The sequence below is a fragment of the Jaculus jaculus genome, chromosome 2 (assembly GCF_020740685.1).
Source record: "Jaculus jaculus isolate mJacJac1 chromosome 2, mJacJac1.mat.Y.cur, whole genome shotgun sequence".
Taxonomy (NCBI): Eukaryota; Metazoa; Chordata; class Mammalia; order Rodentia; family Dipodidae; genus Jaculus; species Jaculus jaculus.
In genome coordinates this window covers 178,747,073-178,774,643 of record NC_059103.1, presented here as the reverse complement: position 1 = coordinate 178,774,643, position 27,571 = coordinate 178,747,073, and the positions used below count along the sequence as shown (strand labels likewise).

Below are 27,571 nucleotides of genomic sequence, written 5' to 3'. Positions count from 1 at the left end.
TTCTTTCAGCCCTTTAGTAACATTTCTTTGTTTTGTTTTTTCAAGGTGGGATCTCGCTCTAGCTCAGGCTGACCTTTGTAATCTCAGGGTGGCCTCAAACCCTTTGTGATCCTTCTACCTCTGCCTCCCAAATGCTGGGATTAAAGGCGTGTGCCACCAGGACCACCTGTTAGTAACATTTTAAATGTTAACATGTTTTATCTAGAGTTTGATGATGTTGGTATATATCTAGCATTATAATTTGTTGTTTTCACATTATTAATCACATTACATATTTTTGTATATTTACATAAATTTGGGGGTAGAAAATTTTTATTTTGATCAAGTTTTGTATATAATTTGTGACTGATTACTACCTTGAGCTTACATGTTGTGGTATTTATAGTCACGAAATTCCCAGTGTTGCCAAGCATGAGTAGTGCAGATGTGGCCCAACTTAATTTGTATGGGGATCCATGAGAGTTGTTATTATTTATTATTATTTATTATTATTTTATTATTATTTTGTTTTTCAAGGTAGAGTCTCACTTTTGCCCAGGCTGATCTGGAATTCACTTTGTAATCTCAGGGTGGCCTCGAACTCATGATAATCTTTCTACCTCTGCCTCCCAAATGCAGGGATTAAAGACATGCAGCACCATGCCTGGCTTACCTATTTTTTTTTAATAGATGCCTTGAACTTGGTCTAGACACTCATATTATCAATTTTGTGATGAATTTGATTAATTAGGCTAGGTTAACTCTTTTCTTTAAAAATCTATGAAACTTGTAATATTATTTGATCAGCAAATACAGAGTGAGGTTAAACTGCCAAAAAAGCCCCTTATTGAATAGCAATATCTTCAGAAATCTGTACCTTTTCCAGGAATGGGTGCTCTCACCTAGAAGAAATTTAGTTCTCTTCTTGTTTGGGAAGTGCTAATTTCAGAAATAGAGTAATGCTTTTAGAAAATGTCAGGAGTATATTGGTACCAGATGGCCATTTAGCACCTACATAAAATACTCTGAGACAAAAATGTGAATAGCTGGATTTGTTTAACAAAGGATCAGACTTAAAACATCAGATTCATATAAAGGCCAAATAACATACAATTTAACAGGAATGCAAATTAGATAGATAGAATTAAGAATAATTTCTAATTATGCTGTTTCTTCTCTTAATACAGTTGTTAGAGTTATAGGTATCGTTTTCTTGTTTCTGCCTCTAGGTTTTGCTTGTTTTGTAAACAATATTGCATAAAGAGATACATGTGAGTTTATGTAGAATTTCTGCCTGTCACCTTTTCTAAGAGTCTTATTTCCTGAGATGAGTTTCATCCTTAGAATCTTGGGTGGGTCTAGATTTAGAAATGTGTTTTGTTTGGAAGGATGAGGCTCTGAATCTCAGCAAGATTCAGGGTTGGAGAAGTTGAAGGTTACAGACAAAGAGCAAATAAACATCCTCATCAAAGTTGAGAATTAACATCTGTTTATTCACCTGCACACTTCAATTAAATCTCACAGCAATGGGCAAAGCATTTGACTTACTAAAATCCTGATAAAACAGTCATGGTCAAATGTCTGTTTTAACTGTGTTGAGTTCTAGAGGTTGGCGTAGTTATCATGTCATAGGTGGAGATGGTCTGATTGAATTGCTCTTAAGGTATTGATTAACAATGCAGGGAAATGGCAAGAATAATTGAGACTGAAGGTAAGGCAATTAAACTAAAGTCTATTTGAGAGCTGAAGCAAGAGCCTTCAAATTGAAAAAAAGAAAAATTACTTGTTCCCTGTCCTTCCCCCTTGAGCAGTGTTTTAAAGGACAGAAGATTGAAAGACGTTTTGAGAGAGCACTTAGGTTGGGTGTGGTTCACATCACTGTGGCTTTAAGAGAATGCCAAATGGGTAGGGTTATAAAGATATCTAAGATATGGACTAGAGTAAGTATTCTCTAATTCATTTTCATTGTTTAAGTCTGTCAAGGTTCATGTAAATAAAGCAATGCCTTTAATGATTTTAAGAATACCTTTTTAAAAATAAATGTAGGGCACAATCTGTTAACTAAAATCCTTGTGGTCAAGATGAAAGTTGACTTCTGATACATGAAAACAAAACAAAACAAAAAACCCTTTAATTTGTACTGATTCCCTTGGTTCTATAATTCTCTTTCTCTGTACCACTCACTATGGAGTGTGATTTATGGTGATGGAGTGCTCCTGGTTTAACCTTTGAACTAAAAGTTAAATATAGTTTCCCTTCAGCTGGTGATGATATGGGACAGAGAAATTTCTCTTTTCGTTATTCTGCTATGTGCATAAACCTTCCAAGTTTACCCCTCACTTCAAAGCTAAGCTTGGGATTTGGATAACCTTACATGGAGTTGTGAAATTGGTAATTATGTATAAGAGTAGCAGGTAGCAAGCTCCTCCCACATCTGCAGAGGACTGTGTAGCATGGCTTTGGGTATAGCTCTAGCCAGTAATTTCTCTCCTTGCTCTCATCTCCCAGTTGTTCTTTTAAGAATCAACCATTGTGCTTTGAGTATGCACTATATACAGGACCTCTAGGAGGGTAATGCTTGTGAATAACTCTGAAAATAAGTTAGATTTTCCCCAGCCATATTTCCTTCTTTCTCCATCATAGTTTCTAATTATTTCATTTTTATTCCTTTTCCTCAGATTTCTGCACTCTATCTTCACCTAACATTTTCACTTTCTTACACAAAGAAGCTTAGCTATATAAACATTTTTGAAACTCACAACTTGCTTTGAACACCAAGAACAATAGAATAAAACCTTTTTCGATGGTAATTTATGTAAAGAAACTATGTGAAAGTGTTTTACAAAAAATAAATCCCAATTATCTAGTCAGTTTAAAATGCAATAGGAATACTATAAGAATAATAAAAGCAGGAAAATTGGTTTAGCAACAGAATATAGGAGGTAATATTATCATTGGAGCTAGTGGAGGAAAAACACTTTTAGCAAGCCAAACTATTAAAGTTGGGAAAAGAAAGAGAGCATTCAGGCCAGATGTGTCTAACATCAGTTTTTTGTTTTTTGTTTTTTGTTTTTTTTTTTCCTGAGGTAGGGTCTCGCTCTAGCTCAGGCTGACCTGGAATTCACTATGTACTCTCAGGGTGGCCTCAAACTCACAGCAATCCACCTACCTCTGCCTCCCGAGTGCTGGGATTAAAGGCGTGAGCCACCACACTCAGCTGAGAGTTTTTCTTTACTGCTGGAATCTAATCAGCCCTGACAGTGAATAACATGGGCTGCTCATGACCTTGTTTCTTCCTATAGAATTCACTGATCATGTCTGGGTACTTTAACAATTTTCCTTATATGCTAAGTACCTTAAATGTGTTTCCTCATTACATAGTTCTTAGTAACCACTGAACTTGTTCATTGTTATTTTAAGTTTTAGAATTTTCATGTTGTTCTAATTTGCACACTATTCATTGTTTCTATATGATTTCTAGTCCTTTATCTCTTTAGATATACCATAAACATTCATTGAAAGGGATTTTTAAGAATGGTCTATTAATTCTGATTCCTTTTTAGTTATTTATTTTTTAAGAATATATTTTTAGTTTGGTGGGGGAAGCTCAAGCAAAAGAGTGAATGCCACTTTAAGTAGTTCCTGAGGAACCAAACTTGGGTCCTTTGGCTTTGCAGGCCAGTGCCTTAAATGTTAAGCCATCTCTTCAGCCCTAATTCTGATTCTTTAGGTATGAGTTTTCTTTTGAGCAGTGACTCTCATGGCAATGTTTGTTCCTATGATCAGTTCATTTGACTATAAGGTAGCTTTTCCATGGAATTTTCTGTTCTAAATAAGGATTGCTCAAAATTTCCAGAGCTTTATGTCTTTTGTTTTCCTGAATATGGATAATTCCTTATGCTAATTTCTCAATTTAGTGACTCCGTAGTAAAATGGTATTTGATTCCTACATCTAGATATCTTTCATGACTAGATTTTTTTATTTCCCAATTGAGGTTCTTTGGTCTCATTGATCCCTTTACCTCTTCTGTTCTGTGCTCATCAACCTTGTACTCTCACTCAGAGGTTGAGTACTCTCACTCAGAGGTTGAGGCCTCTCCTTTATTTGATTAATTATGGACATACTTAGTATGGATACATCATGTATTAGTATCCTCTTTTCCCTTAACCCTGCCCCCATTCCATTGGGGCCCCCCTCAGTGGGGTTGCAGGCTTTCCCCATGGGGATGTGGGATATGAATTGTGGGAGCAGTAGTCAGTTATTATTTGGGGGAAGGAATGCCTCTGGGATATTAGTCTTCCTGCCCCCTTCTTCCACAAAATTTCCTGAACCATGTTGGCTATGTTTTAAGTCTACTTCAGTGATGGGCTCTTAGTAGCCTATGAATCTCTGCTTTGGTAGGTATTGAGCATCCTTAGAATCTGTCTCCTTCACCCTGGCCCTGATTGTTAGGCTCACCCTGGCAGGTGCACTATTGCTAGTTTCAGCGGGGCTTGGCTAAAATGCAAGGGGTAGTTATCTCCTCAGTTCTTTCTACTGTCTGAAAAAGAAAAGCAGATTCTCTAATGGAGAGTGAAGTCAGCACAGGTTAAATGGGATGTGTTAATTTAAGTAGAATTTGATGAATGTAGTCCCTCTTTTAGCCCAAGATTAGTGGGAGCTTGACATTGGAGAGCATAATCTTTGTCTCCATAGGATTCTTACCTGGTTCCCAGTTCCAGATATGGGTTCCTTTCCTTTGAATGGATTCCTTAGTCAACCAGAAAGCTATTATTTACCCACCAAGGCTGTGTCCACTATTGCACTTGTGTGTACATCTTATCAGATTGTTTGCTTCTGAGTAGCCTAGACCCCTGATTGCTCAGACAGTTGTTGGCCACTTTCCCTCAGTAGCTCATGTAGTGCTTTCCAGCGCTAGATGGGCTAGCTGTCTTTCAAATTCCAGCCAGGTCTGTCCATGTTCTATGCCAGCAGCATATGGTGTCTTCAGCAGTAGGGTCTTACCATTTAGCTCAGGCAGGTAATCAAGTGCTTTGACAGAAGCCTGTTTTGTTTTTGGGGTCCTTGTAGGGCCCTTTAGTCTGGGTAGTATGGTTTGAGATTGCAATTCTTTTCATGGACAAACAACTCCCTCTCCTACTGGAAAAAGGGAGCTAAATGCTAACTTTTTGCATGGATGTTTCTTGGACTGAATTCAGGATCCCGACCCTCAGATCCATCTCTGTCTGATTCAATATCTGCTTAGCCACTCAGCCATAGTTTCAGGATTCTGTTCTGTCTGTGAATTTCATCTGTGTTTTTAAGTCTGGTTATATGTTAGCCTCCTTTCCTTCCCCTCTTCCTTCCTCCCATCATTTTGCAAGGTAAGGGAGGGTATTTTGTTTATGTTTCTATATAAGTAGAGCAGTCATTTGTCTTTGTGCCATGGTATATAGTTGAAAAGTCTGACAATATTCATATTTAAATTTGTGTTTCTCTTTTTCTGTTCCAGCTAGCTATGTATCAAATCCCATTTGCAAGGGTTGTTTGTCTTGTTCAAAGGACAATGGATGCAGCCGATGTCAACAGAAGCTGTTCTTCTTTCTTCGAAGAGAAGGGATGCGCCAATATGGAGAGTGCCTGCACTCCTGCCCTTCAGGGTACTATGGACACCGAGCCCCAGATATGAACAGATGTGCAAGTGAGCATTTGACCTTTGTCCTTCCAATTCCACTGGATATGCAGTTATGGGAATGAGATAAGTTGAAGTATTTTATAGAAAAAGTACACTTATAATTGAAGAAATAGAAAGTCTAGTCAAACTTTCAAAAAATGAGTGAGGTAGGACTAAAAAGTTTTACTTCATATTTTGTATGGATGTGTGTTATATAGTCATAATTTTTAATATAACTATTTTTCATCATGAGGACATAAAACACATGCTAGTTAGAAAGAACTTTGTAAAGGTAGATAATTTACAGTTTATAGACAAAAAAATAAAAACAACCAAGCAAAAAATATCACAAAAGAATTTCAACTTACCAGGAGCATTCCCTGTGGCTTAACTTTATTTCCATGGTTTCTTTTTTTCTTTTACTCTGGTTTTATAATACCTACTTTGTTTTTATTGCAATTAGATTTGTACATGTTAGTTTTCTTTAAAACCCTATTACTTATAAAGTTATACTGAAATTATCTAGTTTATTTAAAGTTATTTGGAGTTCTAAAGCAATAAGTATTAAAAAGGCTATTGAGAAATCACAGTCTGTATATGAGTACGAAGGTAAAACTTTTCACATTTTAATCCACAAATCATTTCTAGATAATGATTCTCCTTCTCTGGGTCAAGAGTTGAACTTAAGGTTTAAAAGTAGAGGCTTAAGGAATATCTTTTTCTTCAAGGAGCCCAAAGGCTGAGGAAATGGAGAAAGGGGAACACTGATAGTTTATGTTGATATTCAACTTGACAGGACCTAGTATGATGAGTGAGAGATTATCTTGATTAGTTTAGCCTTTAGCATGCCTGTGAAGGATTATTTTTATTGAACTAATTGAGATGGGAAGACTCACCTTAACAGTTGGCAGCACCATTATATCCATGGACGGGGTTCCTGGACTATATAAAAAGGAGAGAGCTGGCTGAACACCAGCATTCATCACTCTCTTCTCCCTCATTGTGGACTGAATGCCTCAAACTCCTGCGCTACATCTTCTACCATGATGTACTATAACTTGGAGCTGTAAGCTGAAATAAATCTTTCCTCCCTTAAACTGATTTTTGTCAGGTATTTTGTCTTAGCAATAAGAAAAGTATATGATACAGAGACTATTGAAAAATGGGTAAGCAGTTCAGTGAGTGCTGCACAAGCTGATACTAATTTACTCTCATAGATATATATCCCATAAACATAGTGTGCATGTGCCTATCCAGCCATGAGGAACTTTAGATAAGAATCCAGTTTAACTGCATTATCTAGGAACACTGTTAATTTGGAAGAAAGCAGACTTTTGGGGAGTGGCTAAGTGAATGATACAAAGAAGAATCCAGGGCTGGAGAGATGGCTTAGCGGTTAACCGCTTGCCTGTGAAGCCTAAGGACCCCAGTTCGAGGCTTGGTTCCCCAGGTTCCACGTTAGCCAGATGCACAAGGGGGCACACGCGTCTGGAGTTCGTTTGCAGAGGCTGGAAGCCCTGGCGCGCCCATTCTCTCTCTCTCTCCCTCTATCTGTCTTTCTCTCTGTGTCTGTTGCTCTCAAATAAATAAAAATAAATAAAAAAAAGAAGAATCCATAATACAGATAAAAATAATATGCTTGGTGAACAAGAAGTCTCGCTGGTATTTTGGCAATGTGATTCTTTTACACAGAACTTGCTAGCTAAGGATGGATATTTAGTGTGCTTGGTCCTTGCCTATTAAATGTCCTTTGTGTCCTCAAATCATGACAATGGACAAAAATGTCCTGAAACACTTCTAAATGCCCTTCAAAGAGCTCATCGCCATTCTTGGATGGGAATCATTAACTAGCATGTGTTTAGTAGGAGATATTGTTGGAGTTGATGGTAAAAGACAGTTGAGTAGAATGGTTCTTGAATGACAGGGTAAGAAGTCTGGCTGTTACTTGCTGTCAGAGCAGTAAAGAGATTGCTATTTTGAGGCAGCTCTAGAAGACATGAGGGAGATGAAATGGAGGAGGACAAGAAGTAGAAAATGACTATTTGAACATAGATCAGTGTTTTATTCTGATAAAAGAATTGTAGACAAAGAGTTCCAGAGGCTTTGAAAATAGAATTAATAGGACTTTGTAACCCAGTGCACAGTATAAAGAGGGACAGATAAATCTGATCCTAAGGTTTCTGGACAGGTTGGCTCGGTAAATAGTTTTCAGCAGTAGCAGAGATAGAAATATTTAGACTTAGAGGCAGTTTGGATACACCCTTATTTAATGTATTGTTTAGATTATTGGAGGAACATAATTCCTGGAAAGTATTAACATGTTAGTTAATTTTATAAGTATGTATTATGTCCTTCAGGTACTTGATTTGGGCTACCTAATAATGTCTCTTTTAATCTATGAATGACTATAGGAGGATGGGATCTATCTTGAAACAGTTTCCTGCTCATAATGTTTTAGACCATCTATGGGGGATCTGAGTCTGATTCTTCTGTGCACTTTTCATATGCAGGGAAGACAGAGCATTAGGTGGTCTTAGGACGACTTAAAGCCTGTATTTAAACAACAAGCTGTCCATACAATGTCTTTACCAACCTGGGCCTTTGGGAGTGAAAAGGGTACAGTTAATAACTAGATGAGATCATAAACAGTACCTTCTAGGCAAACTGGTATACATGCCTATCTCAGAACTACCTCATACTTCACTGACAGTCTTCTTTAGAGAACTCCAGGCAAGGGTTAGCATACACGTTTTGACCATGATAAACCCGTTCACTAAGAAATGTGAGCAGTGACTAGAGGTCAGTTTTAGAATCAGGTTTTTCCATGTGAAAATAGACTTGCTATGGCTCCATTTTATTTTATTTTTATTTTTTTTGTGATTGAAGGCGATCAAAGCTGGAGATGCTACTATAAAGGAAATCATTACTTATCTAGAATTCTAGAATAAGTGAGGGTGCTTCATTATGAGCAAAACTCCTGCGAAGTAAAGTGGACAAGTATTTCTTCATTCTTAGACTATGACACTGGATGTTCTTGGTTGTTCCAGACTATTGACTTTTTTTAAAAATATAGTCTTTACCAGTGTTATATAGATGTTTATTTCCCAATATGATGATGGGGGAGATTTCAGTTAGAAATAGTCACAGGCAAAATTTGAGATCATAGATACTTTTTATTTTTTTGAGATTATTGCTTGACTATAGAAAGTTACATTTCAGGCAATAGTAACTTGGAAAATGCTCTAAGTGCACTCGCTCATTGGTGTCTGATAGACATGGTACACGTGTAAAGCCGTTACTTCTCCGGGAGCACTTGCTCAGTGAGGTCTGGGCTGAGGTTGTCTTCCTGGGACAGAGAGGATGAAGTCTGTAAAATTCAAAATAGTGCTCGGGTAAAAGAATTCAGTAACCATTTGAGGCATGCCTTATATATACTAACAGGCACTACAAGTTACCTTCTTTTTTTTCTGATACTATGTAAGTGACTTTTTCCCTTGTATTTTCTCTTTTTTTCCATAAACAAACTTATTTACATTAAAGCTGTAATTTTTAAATTGTATTCTTTATAGAAAATTTAGAAATTGTGCGAACTGTAATAAAAAGCAAGTGCAAAAACAAAAATAAAACTCTTCTCTGAAGTAACAAAAGTAAACATTGTGGCTTCTGTCTTTATGTTTTCATTTCTTAGCATTCTTTAAAAATATTTCATTATTTGTGTGAGAGAAAGAGGTGGATAGAGAGAGAATGGGCATGTCAGGACCTCTAGCCACTGTAAATGAACTCCAGACACATGTACCACGTTGTGCATTTGGCTTTACATGGGTACTGGGGAATTGAACTCAGGTTGTTAGGCTTTGTAGGCCTTAGTATTTGAGCAATCTCTCCAGCCCTTCTTTGCATTTTTGTCTTCCCTTCCTATAAACATATTTTGCTGCATATTTTAACTTAATAAATTGTAAAAATTTTCATGCCTTCAACATGTCTCCTGTATTTTCTCGAGTTGGATATACTTAATATATTTAGCTAACTACCTACTAAAAACTTTCTTTTAGCTTTAAAGTTATACTTTGGAAAATATTCATAAATGGGCTTGAGAGATTGGTCACTGGTTAAAGGTGCTTACTTGCAAAGCCTGACTGTATGGATTTCAGTTCCCAGTGCCCACATAAAGCCAGATGCACAAAGTGGTGCTTGCATCTGGAGTTAATTTGTAGTGGCAGGAGGCCATGACACGACCATTCTATCTGTCTCTAATAAATAAATAAGAAATTAAAATAATAATTTAAAAAATCAGGTGGGCTGAGGAAATGGCTTAGCAGTTAAGGCACTTGCCTGCAAAGTCTAAGGATCCCAGTTTGATTCCCCAAGATCCATGTGAGCCAGATACAGAGAGGGTACATGTGTCTAGAGTTTGTTTGCAGTGGCTACAGGCCCTGGCATGTCCATTCTCTCTTTCTGTCTGCCTCTTCCCCACCCCCTCTCTAAGTAAATAAATAAAATATTTTGGGCTGAAGAAATGGCTTAGTGGTTAAGGCACTTGCTTAAGGATCTAGGTTTGATTCTCCAGGTCCCATGTAAGCCAGATGCATATGGTGGCGCATGAGTCTGGAGTTCATTTTCAGTACCTAGAGGCCCTGGCATGCCCATTCTCTCTCTCTCTCTCTCTCTCTCTCCCTCCCACCCAGCCCTCTCCCTGTCTCTAATAAATACATAAATAAAAATTTAAAAATCACATACAAATATTTATCTCATCTGTACTTTTTATGCACTTTTCTGATATTCTAGAAAAATCTGTCAGTTCATATCTTGATGAATTGAAGATTCTCTTTCATCTGACTAGGGATTAATGAAAAATGTATAAAGTTGCATTTTTTTGTTTGAATATGCTGGTTTTCAATGCAAGTGAAACTGCATACTATTTTTTTTTTTTTGCATGAATATTGGCATTGCAGGACATTGACCAGAATGTGTAGGTTATATTTTTTCCTACTTGCAAAACTATCTCATTTTTTTCAAAAGAATTAGGTATCAGGCAGTAATCAAAGTTGGCAAATCATAAACAAAGAACTTAATGATCTGTCATAGAAGATACACATGTGTAACCACTGAGGTCAAGAAAGAAGGTCAGTACCCCCAGTCACAACCTTTCTGTTCCCTAGATTCTATACTATTTGCAACCAGCATACACAGGAAACAGTCATGAAACACTATTTATACTAGATGCAACTTAGAAATAACCAAATCCAAATGACAGCATCGTAATCAACAGAATCATGCAGAAGTGGGAACAAATAGACTGTAGCAACATGTAACAGCATAGATAAACCTCAGAGCATTATGTGAAAGAAGCCAGAAAAATCCTGTGTGCACTGACACAATTTTGAAATTGGGTAAAATTGGCCATTGGTTTTAGAGCATAGGTTTGTAGTTCATACTACCATGGTTTACTGAATTCCTGCTGTGTACTGACTTCCATAGTAGGTGCCTGGAGATAGTCGCATATTACACTTTATTCCTTTGAGTTACTTTGCTTATATTTTGCAGCGATTTGATCCTGAGGGAACTCGGTAGTGTTTGGTGACACTTGGTTATTAAAGCTGGAGGGTTGTTCATGGTTCCTAAGGTGCGGTGGCCTGAGGTACTGCTAAGTGTCCTACAGTGCACAGGGCAGACCCTTGTGACAGAGTTATCTTGCTTAAAATTCCAGGTTAGGTCGAGAAGCACTATGTTGGCGAGAAACGCTGGTAATCCAGTTCACCGTATGGCATGTAAATGCTGCTAATTCTCTAGCTTCTCTTCTGTGCCAGCCTCTGTATTGGATACCACACCCACTCTTTATCACTTTGTGCTTTTCAAGATCATGTGCAAAGCAAGTTATGCTATTTCTGTTTCCTGAATTAAGTTAATTCAGCTGAGCGACACATACTTCACAAAAGTTAGAGGGCAATAATGAAGGAAATCATACTTGTGAAGTTTGTGGGAGTTTTCAGTAATATTAGGATTGAGCACGGGAAGAGGAAAAAAGATAAAAAATGTGCAACAATGAAGACAGCAAGATCAGTGAGGAGGGTAGGAAGAAAGTAGGAACACTGTCTCAATCCTTGTCTGGCTCATTCATCTACAATTACAATTTTTCATTATTTATTTATAAGAGAGAGAGACACACACACAGAGACAGATAGGGACACACACTCACAGAGAGAGAGAGGGAGAGGAAGAAGAAGATAAATGGATGTGTCAGGGTATCCTGCTACTGAAAATGAATTCCAAACACATGTACCAATTTGTGCATCTAGCTTTCAACGGGTACTAAGGAACTGAACCAGGACCATCAAGCTTTGCAAACAGGTGCCTTTGTTCTTTGACTTATCTCTCCAGCCCCTTGTCTGAAATTTTAATATTCCCTATCCCAATATTTCCTCTCTTTTGGTCCCTTCTCTCTATTTTGTTCCTGCTTTTACACAATTTTCCTTTCTTCCCATATCTTAATCATTTATTTTATTTAATCTATTCCTTAACCCTCTTGATAGATTATAGAATCCAAGAGAGAAGGGATCTTTGTTTTCATAGTCTTCATAGGCAGAACAATGGCTCCATGCATAGATTTTGCTCACAAATATCTACTGATTGGTTGGGCTCAATCCTTTTGAACTGTTACACAGCACACTGCTGACTACTAGAATAAGGCATATCTATTGGTCTAGAGGAAAAATAGCTTAATCAAATTCTCCAAGTAGTGTGCAGTGGATTCAATTCAGGAAAGTTGTTTGACTAGTGTTCCCATGCTCTTTGCTACCAGACTCTGTTTTCTGAAATGCTTTTCAGTTTTATTCAAAAGGGGATTATTTTATACAGTTGTGGAAGAAAGCTATATATTATATAGTTAATTAAAATATTCCTATTAAATATGTGTAGCATTTAAAGAAATAGACAAACACATCGTCTTCTAATATTTATGAGGGACAAATGCAGATGCAGCTTTGTGGGCGTGCCATGGGAAGCAACTCTTAAGTCCTCTGACCTGCTATGGAGAGCAGGTTGGATATAATACAATGAAATCTGTAGCTATGCTTCCTCCCTAGCATGCAACTCTAAAATCTTTACTTTTTTTTTTTAAATGTTTTATTTATTTGTTTCAGATAGAAAAAGGCAGACTGAGGAGGGAGGGGAGAGAGAAAGAATACAGGCATGCCAAGGCCTCTAGCCATCACAAATGAACTCCAGATGCATGTACCACCTTATGCATCTGGCTTACATGGGTACTGGAAAATCGAACCTGGGTCCTTGGGCTTCACAGACAAGTGCCTTAACCAGTAAGCCATCTCTTTAGTCCAGAGAGAATTGGCATGCCAGGGCCTTCAGTCACTACACACTCACTCTAGACACATGTACTACCTTGTGTATCTGGCTTATATGGGGAGGTACTGAGGAAATGAACCTCGGTCCTTTGGCTTTGCAGACAAGCATTGTAACTGCATTTCCCCAGCCCTTAAAATTTTTTTGATCTCCTTATGACTTTATTTGTATGTTATGTCTCTTTGCTTCAGCATCTTCTCTCTTTCCCTCATTTATACACGTTAACAGGAAAAGAACATACATGAATAAAAATGAGACATAAGAACTTTAGTATGTCAATGGGTGCCTAAATTGGAAATACTTGATAATCTAAAACAGTATTTTTGTTTACAACAGCAGAATGCCTTTGCATTGAAATATACAAACTGAAATTTTTTTCTATGACAATGCTGGAATGATAGAAATTTGGGCTGGAGAGATTGCTCAGAGGTTAAGGTGCTTGCTTGCAAAACCTAAGGACTGGCCTTCAATCCCCCAGTACCCACATAAAGCCAGATGCACAAAATGGTGCATGCAGCTTGAGTTCATTTACAGAGGCTAGTTGGCCCAGGTATGCCCATTCTCTCTTTGTCTCTCTCTACTTTCAAATAAAAAACAAAAAATTACAGGGCTGGAGAGATTTCCCATTGGTTAGGATACTTGCCTTCAAAGCCAAATGACCCAGGCTCAATTTCCCAGTACCCACATGAAGCCAGATGCCCAAAGTTGCACATGTATCTGGGAGTTGGTTTCCAGTGGCTACACGTCCTTACATACCCATTCTCTCTCTCTCCTTCTCCCCTCTCAGTTCCTCTCTGCTTGTAAATGAATAAACAACAATTAAGGCAGGAATAGTGTCACATGTCTTTAATTCCGGCACTCAGGAGGCAGAGGTAGGAGGATCACTGTGAGTTTTAGGCCAGCCTGGGCTGGAGCGAGATCCTGCTTTGAAAAGCAAGCAAACAAAAAAGAAATTTAATATTGACTGTTAGTCCTTGGCAGATCCATCTGCCATTGCCTGCCATGACAGTCACCCATGCTAGGTGCTGAACAGATGGGTTACAGTGCTTTGCTGTCTTCCTGTGACCCTTCATTTCTTGGCTCTTGGGGAGATCACGCTGAACACAACTGGCCACCACACTGAGAGAAGAGCTGTGATGGGTGTCTGCTTGCTAAAAGCTCATGGGGTATTTGAAGGAAATGTCAAACATGTAGCTCAACTTGGCTAGGTAGAAGGTGTAGATGAAAATGAGGCTAAAGAGGCAGATATGTATGTCTAGTGAGAAGACCTTGGGTTTCTGGATTGGTTTTGGACATGAAGTAGAGCCTGCCTAGATCAAGGTTCTTTTTAGTAATGACCACAATAAATATTGATTAGCACACTGGCACTTAATGTTCTGATCTATGGTAACAAGGAAGTAACTGTCATTGTGAGGGACAGATCCCATTGTAAAACTATTACATGAGACTCTATAGAAAAAAAACAACAACTAATCACTAATTAGAAATCATCTTTCCAGATTTACTAATGTATAGTCAAAAAATTTCAGAGTAAAAGGAGTTCCATGCATAGATGTGTGAATTCCTGCATCACTCTTCGGTGGTTCCCTCTATGTGCACACTGGCAGATAATGACTGTCAGGCCTCATTCTGCCTCTCCAAACTCAGATGCTGTCATGGCATTTGCAGAAGGAAGCTCTGCTTCTCCATTTTCCTGCAATGAGCTCCCATGGATCTCAGTCCTTCTCTAGCTGAAAGATCAGCAAACTATGACTCAAGGAAAAATCTGCCCTGCCATCTTTTCTGTAAGGCCCTTGAGTTAGGGACAACTTTCAGATTGTTAAAGTGATTGAGGGCAAACTAAAATTAAATAAAGTAAAAAAGACAATGGTGAAATTAATGTGACATTCTAGTGTTCATAAAGTTTTATAGGAAAATAGGAAAAGAGCCATGCTTGTTCACTTTTGTGCCATAAGATTTGAGTAGTTTTGACAGAGACCGTATGGTTTGAAAAGTGTAGGATATTTACTCTCTAGCTCTTTACAAGGACAGTTTGTGAACCCCTGCTCTTGTCTGTTTGGAGTGTAAAGGGATTAAGAGATTCTTCTTGTTTTCTGAGGCTGGGGTTGAGGGGAGGGCAGGACATACATTAGTATACATGTGCTTTTCCATTTAGCTGGACCGAGATGATTGCCTTTTCTAACATTTAGCAAAATCCAAAGGCGACTCCAGTCTAAAGTTTATTATGCTATCTTGGTTCTACCATAGCATGATAGGGTGACAAGGTACCAATATGAGGAAACCATAAGGAGAAACCAAGATGAGATACCTGCATCTGCCATGAATTTAGAATCTTATATGAGATAATAATTTAGTTTGTAATTATTATATTATATTCTTTATTTTATAACAAATTTTATTTTTAGGTTCTCTTCCTACCATCCTTCTTTTTTTTTTTGTTTTTTTTTTTTTGTTTTTTCGAGGTAGGATCTCACTCTGGTCCAGGCTGACCTGGAATTAACTCTGTAGTCTCAGGGTGGCCTTGAACTCACAGCGATCCTCCTAACTCTGCCTCCCGAGTGCTGGGATTAAAGGCATGCGCCACCACGCCTGGCCCATCCTTCTTAAACAGAAAAAAAAAAAAATCTTATTAAGATACTTAGTGCTGTAGTCCCATCAAATGTGTTCATCTTAATTTCACTTGTTTGGAATATCACTTCAAATAGGTATCTCTTGTACATATGAGGAACAAAGCCAGCATCTTGATAGTGCCTCATTGTTTGACTGCAAAGTTTTATACCAGACTAGTGATTGTTTACTTTTCATGTTTGGGTGTGGAAGACAGAATATTTAAGTGTTCAAATGTTACAGTGCATACACAACAGTATCATTCACAAGTTTGAATTTGAAGATTTTAAAATAGGAACTTGCATTTAAGTTAAAATAAGTCAGCAGAACAAATTATCTGCTGATACCATACATATCTGTGTTCTATAATATCAAATAGAATTTTATAACCATCTGAAACATTTTTTGTCTTTTTTTAGTGGAGTTCATTCACCCTGTTTACTTGCAACTTGATTGATATTCCCAAGACAGGAAGTTCCTGCCTGATAAAGGTCAGGTGATGCTGCCCCTTACTCTCTGGCACAGGAAGTAGGACATAGAGAAATTTCTGCCCCTCCAAATTACTTTAAGATCTGTTTCTTAACTGGTACCTCATGTTGAAAGTACCTCACATTATTCTACAACTTTGTGATCAGTCTGTTTAGTCGTAAGTCTTAAACTGGACTAGTGGTCTTTAGATGATACTCTTTACTCGAGTAGTATATGTAAATTATCTACATTTTGATAACAATAAATCATATGCTTACATATATTTTTGAACAGTTAGTATATTTGGACTTCCTTTCATAAACTTTTTTGGGTGGTCATGTTTTAGTACATAAAACGTTTAAGGGGTTGGAGATATGGCTCAGAGGTTAAAGGTACTTGTTTGCAATGCCTGATGGTCTGGGTTCAATTCCCTGTCACCCGTGTAAATCCAGGCACATGAAGTGGTACATACATCTGGAGTTTGTTTGCAGTAGCAGGCAGCCCAGGCATGGCCGTGTTCATTCTCTCTCTCCCTTTCTCTCTTAAGTAATAAATAAACAAATAAATAAAATCCAAAAAACAGCAACGAAAAAACAATTTGAGGCAAGGTTTTGGTATGTAAACCTTGAGCATATTATGTAGCCCAGGTTGGCCACAAATTTGTAGGAGTCCTCCTGCCTCAGTCTCCTGAGTGTTGGCATTATAGGCATGTACCACTACTTTGAGTTTCTAGTAGGTGAACTTGTTTTGTTTTGTTTTGCTTTTTAAAATTTTATTTATTTGCAAGCAGAAAGAGAGAGATAGAGAGAGGCAGGCAGAGAATGGGCACGCCAGGGCCTCTAGCCACTGCAAACTCCAAATGCATGTGCCCCTTGTGCAGCTGGCTTACATGGGTCCTGGGGAATCAAACCTGGGTTGTTTGGCTTCATGGGCAAATGCCTTAACTGCTAATCCATTTCCCCAGCCCCATCTAGTAGGTAAACTTTTATACTCATGTATGTTCCTATTCTTTATTAAAATATATATTTTAAAATTTATATTTAGTTAAGAGAGAGATAACAAGTCACAGAGAGTAAGTGAGTGAGAATGGGCACACCAGGACCTCTAGCTTCTGAAAATGAACTCCAGATGCTTGTGCCACCTTGTGCATCATCTTATGTGCATCCTGGGGAATTGAACCTGGGTCTTTTGGCTTTGCAGGAAAGCACCTTAAATACTAAGCCATCTCTCCTGCTCTGATAGCTCCTGTTCTTGATTCCTTAATTATACAGCAGATTTTAAATACACTGTTGAATGATCCTGACAGCTCTGAGACTGATGGTACTTTTTGTTTACTGTTTAGGGATGAGGTCTTTAAAGGCAAAGAGAGCTTTATCGAATTTCCCACAGACACATAAAAGAGAAAAGGCTCCATCCTTGATCTTCTGACCCCTGTAGTCCTGACATAGTTCTGCCACACTTCCCTGGCTCTAACCCTTGTGTCCTAGTCTACATTCACCTTCACTGAGTTTCATTGGTATGATCGTCCTCACTCACAAAGGCTGTCTTGACATGAGCCTTTCCCATGATGTTTCATGCACATTTTAGGCTTGGGATTCTGTTGACTCAGCAATGCTGGTCTTTTGTGTCATTCCTCAAGTAGTTTAGTAGTTAAGTACGAAAACTTGAGTTCTGAAATGTCTGTATTTATCTTTTATTTTTAGATTGAAATATAATGAAGCCTCTAATGAGCTATGTGTAGCCAGACTCCATTGCAAAAAGAAAACGTAATTTTAGCTTTTTTTTTTTTTTTTTTTTTTTTGAGGTAGGGTCTCACACTAGTCCAGGCTGACCTGGAATTCACCATGTAGTCTCAAGTGGCCTCGAACTCATGGCAATCCTCCTACCTCTGCCTCCCGAGTGCTGGGATTAAAGGCATGTGCCACCACGCCCGGCTCGTAATTTTAGCTTTTAGGTTGTAGTTTCCATCAATGCATACTGTAGTGGGATTGCTGCAGTCATACTCACTACAAATTCTGATTTTGGTAACATGAACTTAAAACTCTTACTGAGGGATACTTACAAGTAGTTGGCAGTATTGAGGATGGCCACATGGCATTATGTGAAGTTGGTAGAAAAGCCTAACATTGTGTAATTTTTAAGACATCTCAGATCAAGTGCACAGCCTTGCGTTTCTTGTATGTAAAGGTGCTAAATATGTTCGTTGTTGTTTTTTGCCGGTTTTGAAGTAAGTTGTCCATTTCATTTGCTTAAGTGTTAACCCATATGGAGTCCGTGAAACCCATAAGGCTTCCAAGGGCTTGGATGTTCTTTGATCTTTGCTACAGCCACCTGGGCATTACAAACCTCTGACAATGAGTGGGCGTGCTGGTTTGAAAGAAGGAACAGTTTGAGCATGCATGAACAGTGGCACAAGTCTGACATCCTGGAATTCAGGAGGATCTTGAGGTGAGGACAGACCTGAGCAACATATTGAGACTTTGTCTTAGAGCATGTGAGGAAGCTGAGGAGCAAAACCCATGACATTTTGATGGTGTTCTGTTCATCCTTGATGGTGTCAAGGAACACAAGGAAATACACTCTTCAGTGTGTGTCTGAGGTCCTCACCACTGCTCTGATTTCTTTCCTATCTCCAGTGGGTGATTAACAGGCATGCTCCTACAGTTTCACAGTTGGATTTAACAAAGGTGGAGGTTTCCTTGCATTTAATACAAGGCCTAGGTTTTCTGGTTATCAAGATTGGTCATGTTGGGCCACTCAGGAGGTGCTTTCTGTCATCTGGATGGAGCTGGGAAGATAAGCAAAATGGTGTGCATTAGGTGTCCTGTAAGCACTGAAGGTGTGGGGGCGAAGGAAGAGGGCACCCATTGTGTGACCTTTTCCTGCTCTCGGCTCTCATCTGCTCTACTCAGTATGTGGAGGTACAGTTTACATGGCTTCGGAGCTTGTCTTCCTTTTAAGAAAGTTCATCTTGGGCTGGAGGGATGGTTTAGTGGTTAAGGTATTTGCCTGCAAAGCCAAAGGACCCAGGTTCAATTCCCCAGGACTCACGTTAGCCAGATGCATGAGGGGGTGTATGCATCTGCAGTACTGTTTGCAGTGGCTGGAGGCCCTGGCACACCCACTAATATTCTCTCTCTCTTTTTCTTTCTCTGTCAAATAAATAAAAAATAAAATATTTAATAAAAAGCAAGTTCATTTAAGAAACTTTGTACTCCTTCCTCCACTCTGTTGAGAATTCTGGTATCGGTCACATTATTACTCAACAGCCTGCTGGAGTCATCTTCCCCTTAGCAGACAGAAGATCTTAAAGAACTGGAACTTAGGTTTCCCATTTATCAGTCCTGGCCCCAGAGACTTCTACTTGTTTAAGTGAGAGAATAAACCAGGTACCATTCTGGCCTTGCTGCTGTCATGCCCAGGAATCTATGGAGACTATTCACTAAGTCAGACCAAGCACCTAGTCTTGAACTTTTAATTAACTCTGTTACATAAATCCCTAAACTTATCATTCCATTCTTAATCTCTGAACCCAGGTAAACACCTCGACCACCTGAACCACTCTCTTCACTGAGACTGCCACGGGTTGAATCAATGTGCCCCAGCACCACCTCTGCCCACTTTCATCAAGATGCTACTTTTTGCTTTTTCTTTTTTGAGGTAGGGTCTCGCTGAAGCCTACCCTGACCCACAATTCACTGTGTAGACTCAGATTGGCTTTGAACTCAGTGATCCTCCTACCTCTACCTTTCAAGTACTAGGATTAAAGGCGTGCACCACCACATCCAACTAGGATGCTACTTTTGCTACTTCTTCAAAATATGCTTAGCTTAGGGTTGGAGAGATGGCTTAGCACTTAAGGTGTTTGCCTGTGAAGCCCAAGGACCCCCGTTCGATTCACCAGGTCCCACATAAGCCAGATGCACATGGTGGCTCATGTGTCTGGAGTTTGTTTGTGGTGGCTTGAGGCCCTGCCATGCTCATTCTCTCTCTCTCTCTCTCTCTCTCTCTCTCTTTCTGTGTGTGTGTTTGTATCTCTAATAAATAAATAAAAATAAGTCTTTAATACATATGCTTGGCTGAGAGTCCAAATCCATAGGGATTTACCTGCCTTACTTTGAGAGTTGCATTTACTATTAAAATTATTTCCAGGTGTTTATCAGTTCTTCTGATCTGATTTACAGTGCTCTGCACCGAATGCAACTTCTAAAACAATATTCAAGATATTTTCAGTGCACATGCAGGCAATCTCATACTAAGCATTCAAATGTTAAAGAAATTAAGTTTTTAATGGCATTTGTGTTCATTCATTTGGCAAGCATTAAAATGATAGGGGGCTCATAGTTTGAAATAAAATCTTGATGGCAGAACAGAAATTGATCCCCTAGGCTCAGCTTCCAATGTACCCAGCACGTGTCTTTTCTCTGGTTCATGTTACCTCTCAATACCCTGTCCATGCCACGTGGCCCCGTTCCTTTGGCTTCATTGCTTCTGGGATAAGGGGTGGATGTTAACAGCACATGTTCTCAGGGTCTGGCACTGTACCCAGCACATACTAGGTTCTTGGGGAATGTTTGGAATGAACTGTTGAACTGGACTACAGTATAATTTGAAAAATGTTACTTTAGAGTCTGTCTGGGGTACTGTTGTGAGGGCAGGAGTGGGGGTACCCACCCTTCTTTTCTGTTTCTTGGCCTGGGTAAATGCTTCTTGCCAAATGACAGCTCTGTTGGGCTGCGTTTGGCCACAGTTTCACTTGGACAGTATTTTACTTAAACCGATATTGGCAGTCCTTGCTTGGTGGATTACATTTTTGAGGAGGCACTGTAATTAAGAGGCATGTAAGTTGGCTAAAGTAGGATCTTAAATTTCTGAACAAGGGCTTAAGATGCATATTTTTATAGCAAAGGCCTATGTTTAGTAAATTTTGATATACTTATTATACAGTATAAACTTTTCTAAGGTTAAACAATCTGTGGTATGATCCCCTTGGCAGTTAAATGGTGCTTAACTCATTCAATTGATAAAAGTTACAAATGGATTTCCCTTCACACAGGTACGAAACTGTTAACAGAGTGGCTATTTGAGGGTGGGGGGCGTACCACTCAAATAAGATGGAAGGTTTCCACATGTTGTTCTCCTCCTTCCCTCTTCCCCTCCTCCTCTTCAAGGTAGGGTATCACTCTAATGCTGGCTGACCTGGAACACAGTCTGTAGTCCCAGGCTGGCCTCCAACTCACAGCAATCCTCCTATCTCTGCTTTCTAAGTGCTCAGATTGAAGGCATGCACCACAATACCCAGCCATATGTTCTTTAAATCTTTTTAAAAAAATGTTTTAAGGTTTTATTTACAATGACACTGGCTTACCTTTGCATGTGGAAAAAGAGTTAATGAAACTGAAAGGGGACTGGGGAGATGGCTGATCAGTTAAGCATGTTTGCCCACAAAGCCTGAAGACCCAGGTTCTATTTTCCAGTACCTATATAAAGCCAAATGCACAAAGTGGTGCATGCATCTAGAATTAGTTTGCAGTGTCAAGCGGCCTTAGCATACCCATTCCATCTCTTATCCTCTCTGCTTCTGAATGATAAATATTTAAATTTAAAAAAAATACTAAAAGAAATGTCAAATGAAAGCAAAAAGCTTACATGGCACTAGAGCAGTGGCTACAGGCAGGGGAAGACCCTCCAGGACTGTGAGGGCCACAGAGAGACCCCCCCACCCTCGAACAAAAGAGTTGCCTCTTAGAGAAATGGCTGCCCAGTACCATGGAGGATTTGTAAGAAAAGGTTTGGTGCTGTAACAATCAAGGATGAAGCCATGGGGAAAGTGGCTTCTGCAATGTTAATTTAGAAAGCCTTGGGTTCACATGTATGGGCTGAGTGTCAATGCACAGAAACCAGGAAAAGTAGCCAACTGTCAGGTGTATCTACTTGGTGCCAGTCAAAGCTTTAAAAATCGCTTTATTGCAAAGATAGCATTTTAGGTGTTTTTTTCCTAATAATTGAAAGAAAGATATCACTGCATGTTAGAAAACAGAGGGCCCTAGCAAAAAATTGTAAAATAAATGTGCATTTTGAAGGTTGCAGCAAGTTCAGCATTGTTCAGGGTCTAATTTCATTTGCCCAAGTTTGGAAGGGCTTGGGATGACATGGATGCCTTAAAAAAAAAAAATAGCCAGTCTGTTGGGTTTACAATGTGTCAGAGGAAAGGATTCAGGTCTTTCTGGTTTATTTTTATTTATTTATTTGAGAGTGACAGAGAAAGAAGCAGAGAGAGAGAGAGAGAGAGAGAGAGAGAGAGAGAATGGGCACACCAGGGCTTCCAGCCACTGCAGATGAATTCCAGATGTGTGCGCCCCCTTGTGCATCTGGCTAACGTGGGTCCTTGGGGAATCGAGTCTCGAACCGGGGTCCTTAGGCTTCACAGGCAAGCGCTTAACCACTAAGCCATCTCTCCAGCCCAGGATGCCTTTCTTTATTTGTCCTTTCAACAAACATAGGTAGGTTATTAAAATATGTTTGTCTTTTCTATTTTTATTTATTATGCAAGCAGAGAGAAATAGAGAGGAGAGAAAGAGAATGATTATGAATGGCTATGTCAGGGCCTCCAACCACTGCAAAGGAACTCCAGAGGCATGCAGCACTGTGCATCTGGCTTTACGTGGGCACTAGGGAATGGATCCTGGGTCATTAGGCTTTGCAGGCAAGCTCCCTAAGTGCTGAGCCATCTCTCTAGCCCCCCTTTTCCATGTTAATTTATTACATAAATCACAATGATGAAAGTTACATATGATTCAGATATACCTATCATTGTTACCATTTCAAATTCTACCATCTCTTCCCCCAAATTAAATTCTCAAATTAAGACTTTCTTTCCCTCTCTGTCTCACACATACACACTGTTTTGTGGTATCATGTTATATATCTCTTGCAACCTGCCTTCTTTTTTTTAACTGAATAGGTCTTAGAGCTTTCACTAGGTTATTTTTTATCCAATTCCCTGTGTGCTTTTTAATGGTTATAGTATTCTGCCATTTGAATGCATCATAGTTTTATCCTACTTAAACTTGAGGACAAATAATTGAGCTTTCTTCTGGCAGGATTATGCCTGAAAATGTCCTAAGGGACTTTATACAGAGAATGACAGGCATTTCAGAAATTCCATATTCTGTGAACTGGTATCAGGAGCAAGGAATGAAATGAGGAAAGGGAGCTTTAAGTGACAATAAAGATCAGAAAAAAAAAAAAAAACCTTGGAAAATTAGTTCCAAATGCGTATTTGCTATAACTTTGGCCAAATGCTCACTGGTGCATGCCACTCTAAAAAGAAAATCAGACCTTGCAGATAATGGATTATTGATGCAGTATATAGTCCTTTCTTTTTAAAAACATATAGGTTATTTGTTCCTTTTACCCATTCCTTCTGTTTTATCCTTTAGAATGCTTATCATTTCTTGGGAATAATTCTATAACAGGGAGGGCTGCTTGCTTCTTTTTAAAAAAATCACTTGAAAACCAACAATTTGTGGACAAAATGGTCATGTATTTTGACCATGATTGAGAGGCTTCTGACCATCTATAGACCACTGTTTATTAAAATATAGGTTATAACATTTAAGACTACAAATGAACCTTTTATGGGGTGACAAAGTATCCTTCTGTGCCCGCTATTTTCCTCCCCTGGTAAAGGAGCAACACCATAATTTTCTGGGTGAACTTCAGCCCACGGATATTTGGAGTTCTGTTTGTAAATTTGGTAGCATTTTTGATGTTGAGTTAGGTGTTCCATGAAGGTCATTTAATATGTAACAACTCCTATAGACTCAAAATGGAAAGACAGAAAGCTACCATTTTTTTGTCATTATAATGTAATCTAATGAAAATTTTAGCCTTTTAAGTATCTCTGAAATTATTTTCTCAATATTCAACATTTTAACCACAAAGGAATTTCATATTTGAGTTATATTTTCTGCTTCATTATTCCTTTGCTTATAGACTACACAAACATATGACATGTGTACTGAGGTGTAGATATGTCTATGCATGTTCACACATGCGTGGGTTCACTTGTGTGTGTGTATGTTCATGTGCATATATCTGTTTGGTGTGTGGTGACTAGCGGTTTAAGTCAGATTGTACCTTAATCCCTCTTGATTTATTGAGGCAAGGATGACAACCAGGCCACCATGCTCATGTGGCATTTTATGTGGATATGGGGGATCTGAATTCTGGTCTTCACACTTGCAAGATCTTTGCCCACTGAGCCATTGACCTAGCCAGGGACTATATATTTTAAAGGTTTTCATGATTCCTACTGCACCAAATATAGTACAGGAGACTTGTTAAAGAAATAGATGTGATGCCATGAAGTTTCCATATCATTTTATGTGCTGTTAATTGCCACCATTAAATGTTACAAGTAATAATGTGCCATAATCTGTTGAAAATCTGACCTTTCAATTAACCAGTCCTCCACCTCCTCTTCTTTCCTCTCTTTGAAGCATTTGTATTTTCATGTGCACATGCCAGGGATCTCTGGCTCAGAGGTTACTGGTCTTCCAGGGAATCAGAGCTAGAATTCAAGGCTATTAATTACTACTCTTTAAATACCTTTTTGAAATGCATGTGTTTTGGTGGGAAAATACATGTTTCTAATTGCTTTTATCTGCAGTCCAGCTGTCATGCGTCAGTAAATATATCTACAATAAATCCTTACACTAATTTTGAAGAGTCAGTGATGGCTGCCTTATATGGGAGGGAATCAAGGCTCAGTGAGGCAAGTTATTGTCCAAAGCTGCAGCTGGTGAGGCAGAGTTGGTATTCAGACCAGATCTGCCTTGAAAATATTCTGCTTCCAAAACTGTTCAGCGCAGACATCTATTACTGCATTATAAAGAAGAGAGCCTGGATTTAGGAGGAAGAGGTCTATAGGATGTAACCCAGCCACTGCTTACTGTGTGATCACTGTCTTTTAGTCCCACACTTCTCATTGAGAAACTGGGGGTTTGGCCCACCTTGGAGGATTATTGCAAATCCAATGGAAATTTATGCAAAGGCCTTTGGTGCATTGTTAGTATTTCCTTCCACTACCCATGTCAAGTCTGCTTCTGACGACAATAGATGCCGGTATTGACCAGTGCTCTAGATAATGACTAACCATTTAACCATTTTGTTTTTCAAAATTTTGGGGCCTGGGGATATGACTCAGTGGATAGAGCACTCACCACTCCAGCTAGAGTACTTAAGTTCAAGTCCCAGGCCCTACATAAAAAGCTGGAAACCTTAATGGGCTTCTCTAATCCTAGCACACTGATGTTGATGGACATGTAGAAGGACAAGACAGGAGAAATTCTCAGAAGCTTGCTGCGAGCATAAAAAGAACAGCAGAGCTTGTATTCAGAGTAGAAACCACACTTCAGATGAGGTGGATAGTACTGACCTGAAAGTTGTCCTCTTACCTCCGTGTGTGTCTGTGTGTGTGTGTGTGTGTGTATGTACACACACATAAAATAAAATCCTTAAAACTACTTTCAAAATTAAAATCTTAACTCCCTTATTACCTCAATAAGATATTGACTAATGCTGAAATATGTATTTTATTTAAAAAATATTTTATATATTTGCAAGGAGAGAGGGAGAAGGAAAGAAAAAAATAGAAAATGGGTACACTAGGGCCTCCTGCCACTTTGGGCATCTGGCTAGCATTACGTGGCTACTGGGGAATTAAACCCAAGCCATTAGGCTTTGTAAGCTAGAGGCTTTAACCACCGAGTCATGTTTCCATCCATCACTGTAGATTTTTTTTTTAAGGATAAAACAGACTTCAGTTTTGGTAGCAATGTCATTTGAAGTGGAGTTGGATTCTTTTTAATATTTTCTGTCAATCCCATTTCGAGTTGCAAGAATTCTGGTGTGACCTGCTGCCTAGGGCCCTGGGCTGGCATTCCAACATAGCTCTTCCAACAGTGTCACATTAATAAGCTAAGAATGGATTAGAAGAGAGGGCATTAAAGAATTAGTGCATTGAACACATTAATCTAGCAGTAGAATTTCCATTAGCTAACCAGTAACTGTGGTATGGAAGTTTTCTTTGCAGAAAGTTTTTGTTTGACTAATTTTTTCTTCTTTAAAATTGTTTTTAGGATGCAGAATAGAGAACTGTGATTCTTGCTTTAGCAAAGACTTCTGTACCAAGTGCAAAGTGGGCTTTTATTTGCATAGAGGCCGTTGCTTTGATGAATGTCCAGATGGCTTTGCACCATTAGATGAGACCATGGAATGTGTAGGTGAGTAGTTCTTCATGTAACTGCAACTTTCATCCTTCTGAAAATATGCATCCTTGATATATTCAACCCATAAGCAAATGGGTTCTTTTAGAACTAAAAAAAAATTTCTTTGCTGACATTCTTAATTATTTAGGAATCATGATGAGACTTCATATACCATATCTTACAACAAAATTTGCTAGGTATACTTCTGTTGAACTTAATTTCTGAGAAAATTTATCACCTGAAATATTATATTTTTATAATCTTAATAAAGTATTGATAATTGTTAAAGAAAAACAAAAATTTCAAGTAATAGTATGTCAACCATTTTACTAATTTATTGGATTATTTCATAAGGCAGTTTTTAAACATAGTTGTATCTGCTTTTCTATTTTGTGCACAAAAACAAATTATGTATATCTTTTGCTTTACCCATTTGTGTAAAAATTGATTGAAAGAAGTTACTGTGTCAAATATATTTTGTTCATATTAAGTTTAATTAAAATAATCTTACTGGGGGCTGGAGAGATGGCTTAGTGGTTAATTGCTTGCCTGTGAAGCCTAAGGACCCCGGTTCAAGGCTCGATTCCCCAGAACCCATGTTAGCCAGATGCACAAGGGGGCGCACGCATCTGGAGTTCGTTTGCAGTGGCTGGAAGCCCTGGCATGCCTATTATCTCTCTGTCACTCTCTAATAAATAAATAAAAGTGAACAAAAAATATTAAAAATAAACCTTACTGTTGCAAAAACCTTATATCCATAGGATGTATAATTTAATGTACACATTATAAAAACAAGTAGGTATACCCATCTTATAAGCAGTGTGTGAACTTGTTTATAAAATACTGTAAGTTACTATGCCACTGATTAATTAAAAGGTAAAAATAGTTATATTTTGATGACTGCCTGAATCTAATCTTGGTTGTGATTTTATACCACTTGACATCAAGTTCCACTTGGTATGTTTTATACATCTAAGTGGATATATAACAGTGTTGTAAATCATCAGTTAGATTTTCAATCTTTAAAAAAATATTTTTCATTATTTATTTATTTGCAAGGCAAGGGGCTCCAGGGCCTCTAGCCCATGCAAATGAACTCCAGATGCCTACACCACGTTGTGCATCTGGCTGTATGTAAGTACTGGGGAACTGAACCTGGGTTGTTACGCATTGCAGTCAAGTGCCTTAGTCACAGAGGCATTGTCCCAGCCTGCTTCCAGTCTTTGAAATGGG

General features: G+C 38.6%; 1 protein-coding gene across 1 annotated transcript in view; it reads left to right on the top strand.

Moving 5' to 3' along the window:
• The window catches only part of Rspo2 (R-spondin 2), a 158,445-nt gene that overhangs the window by 80,039 nt on the left and 50,835 nt on the right, over positions 1-27,571 (top strand). The window contains exons 3-4 of the mRNA XM_004661396.2: positions 5,472-5,660; positions 26,210-26,353. Of these exons, the coding sequence (XP_004661453.1) occupies positions 5,472-5,660; positions 26,210-26,353 (333 nt within the window). The remainder of the gene's footprint in view (positions 1-5,471; positions 5,661-26,209; positions 26,354-27,571) is intronic.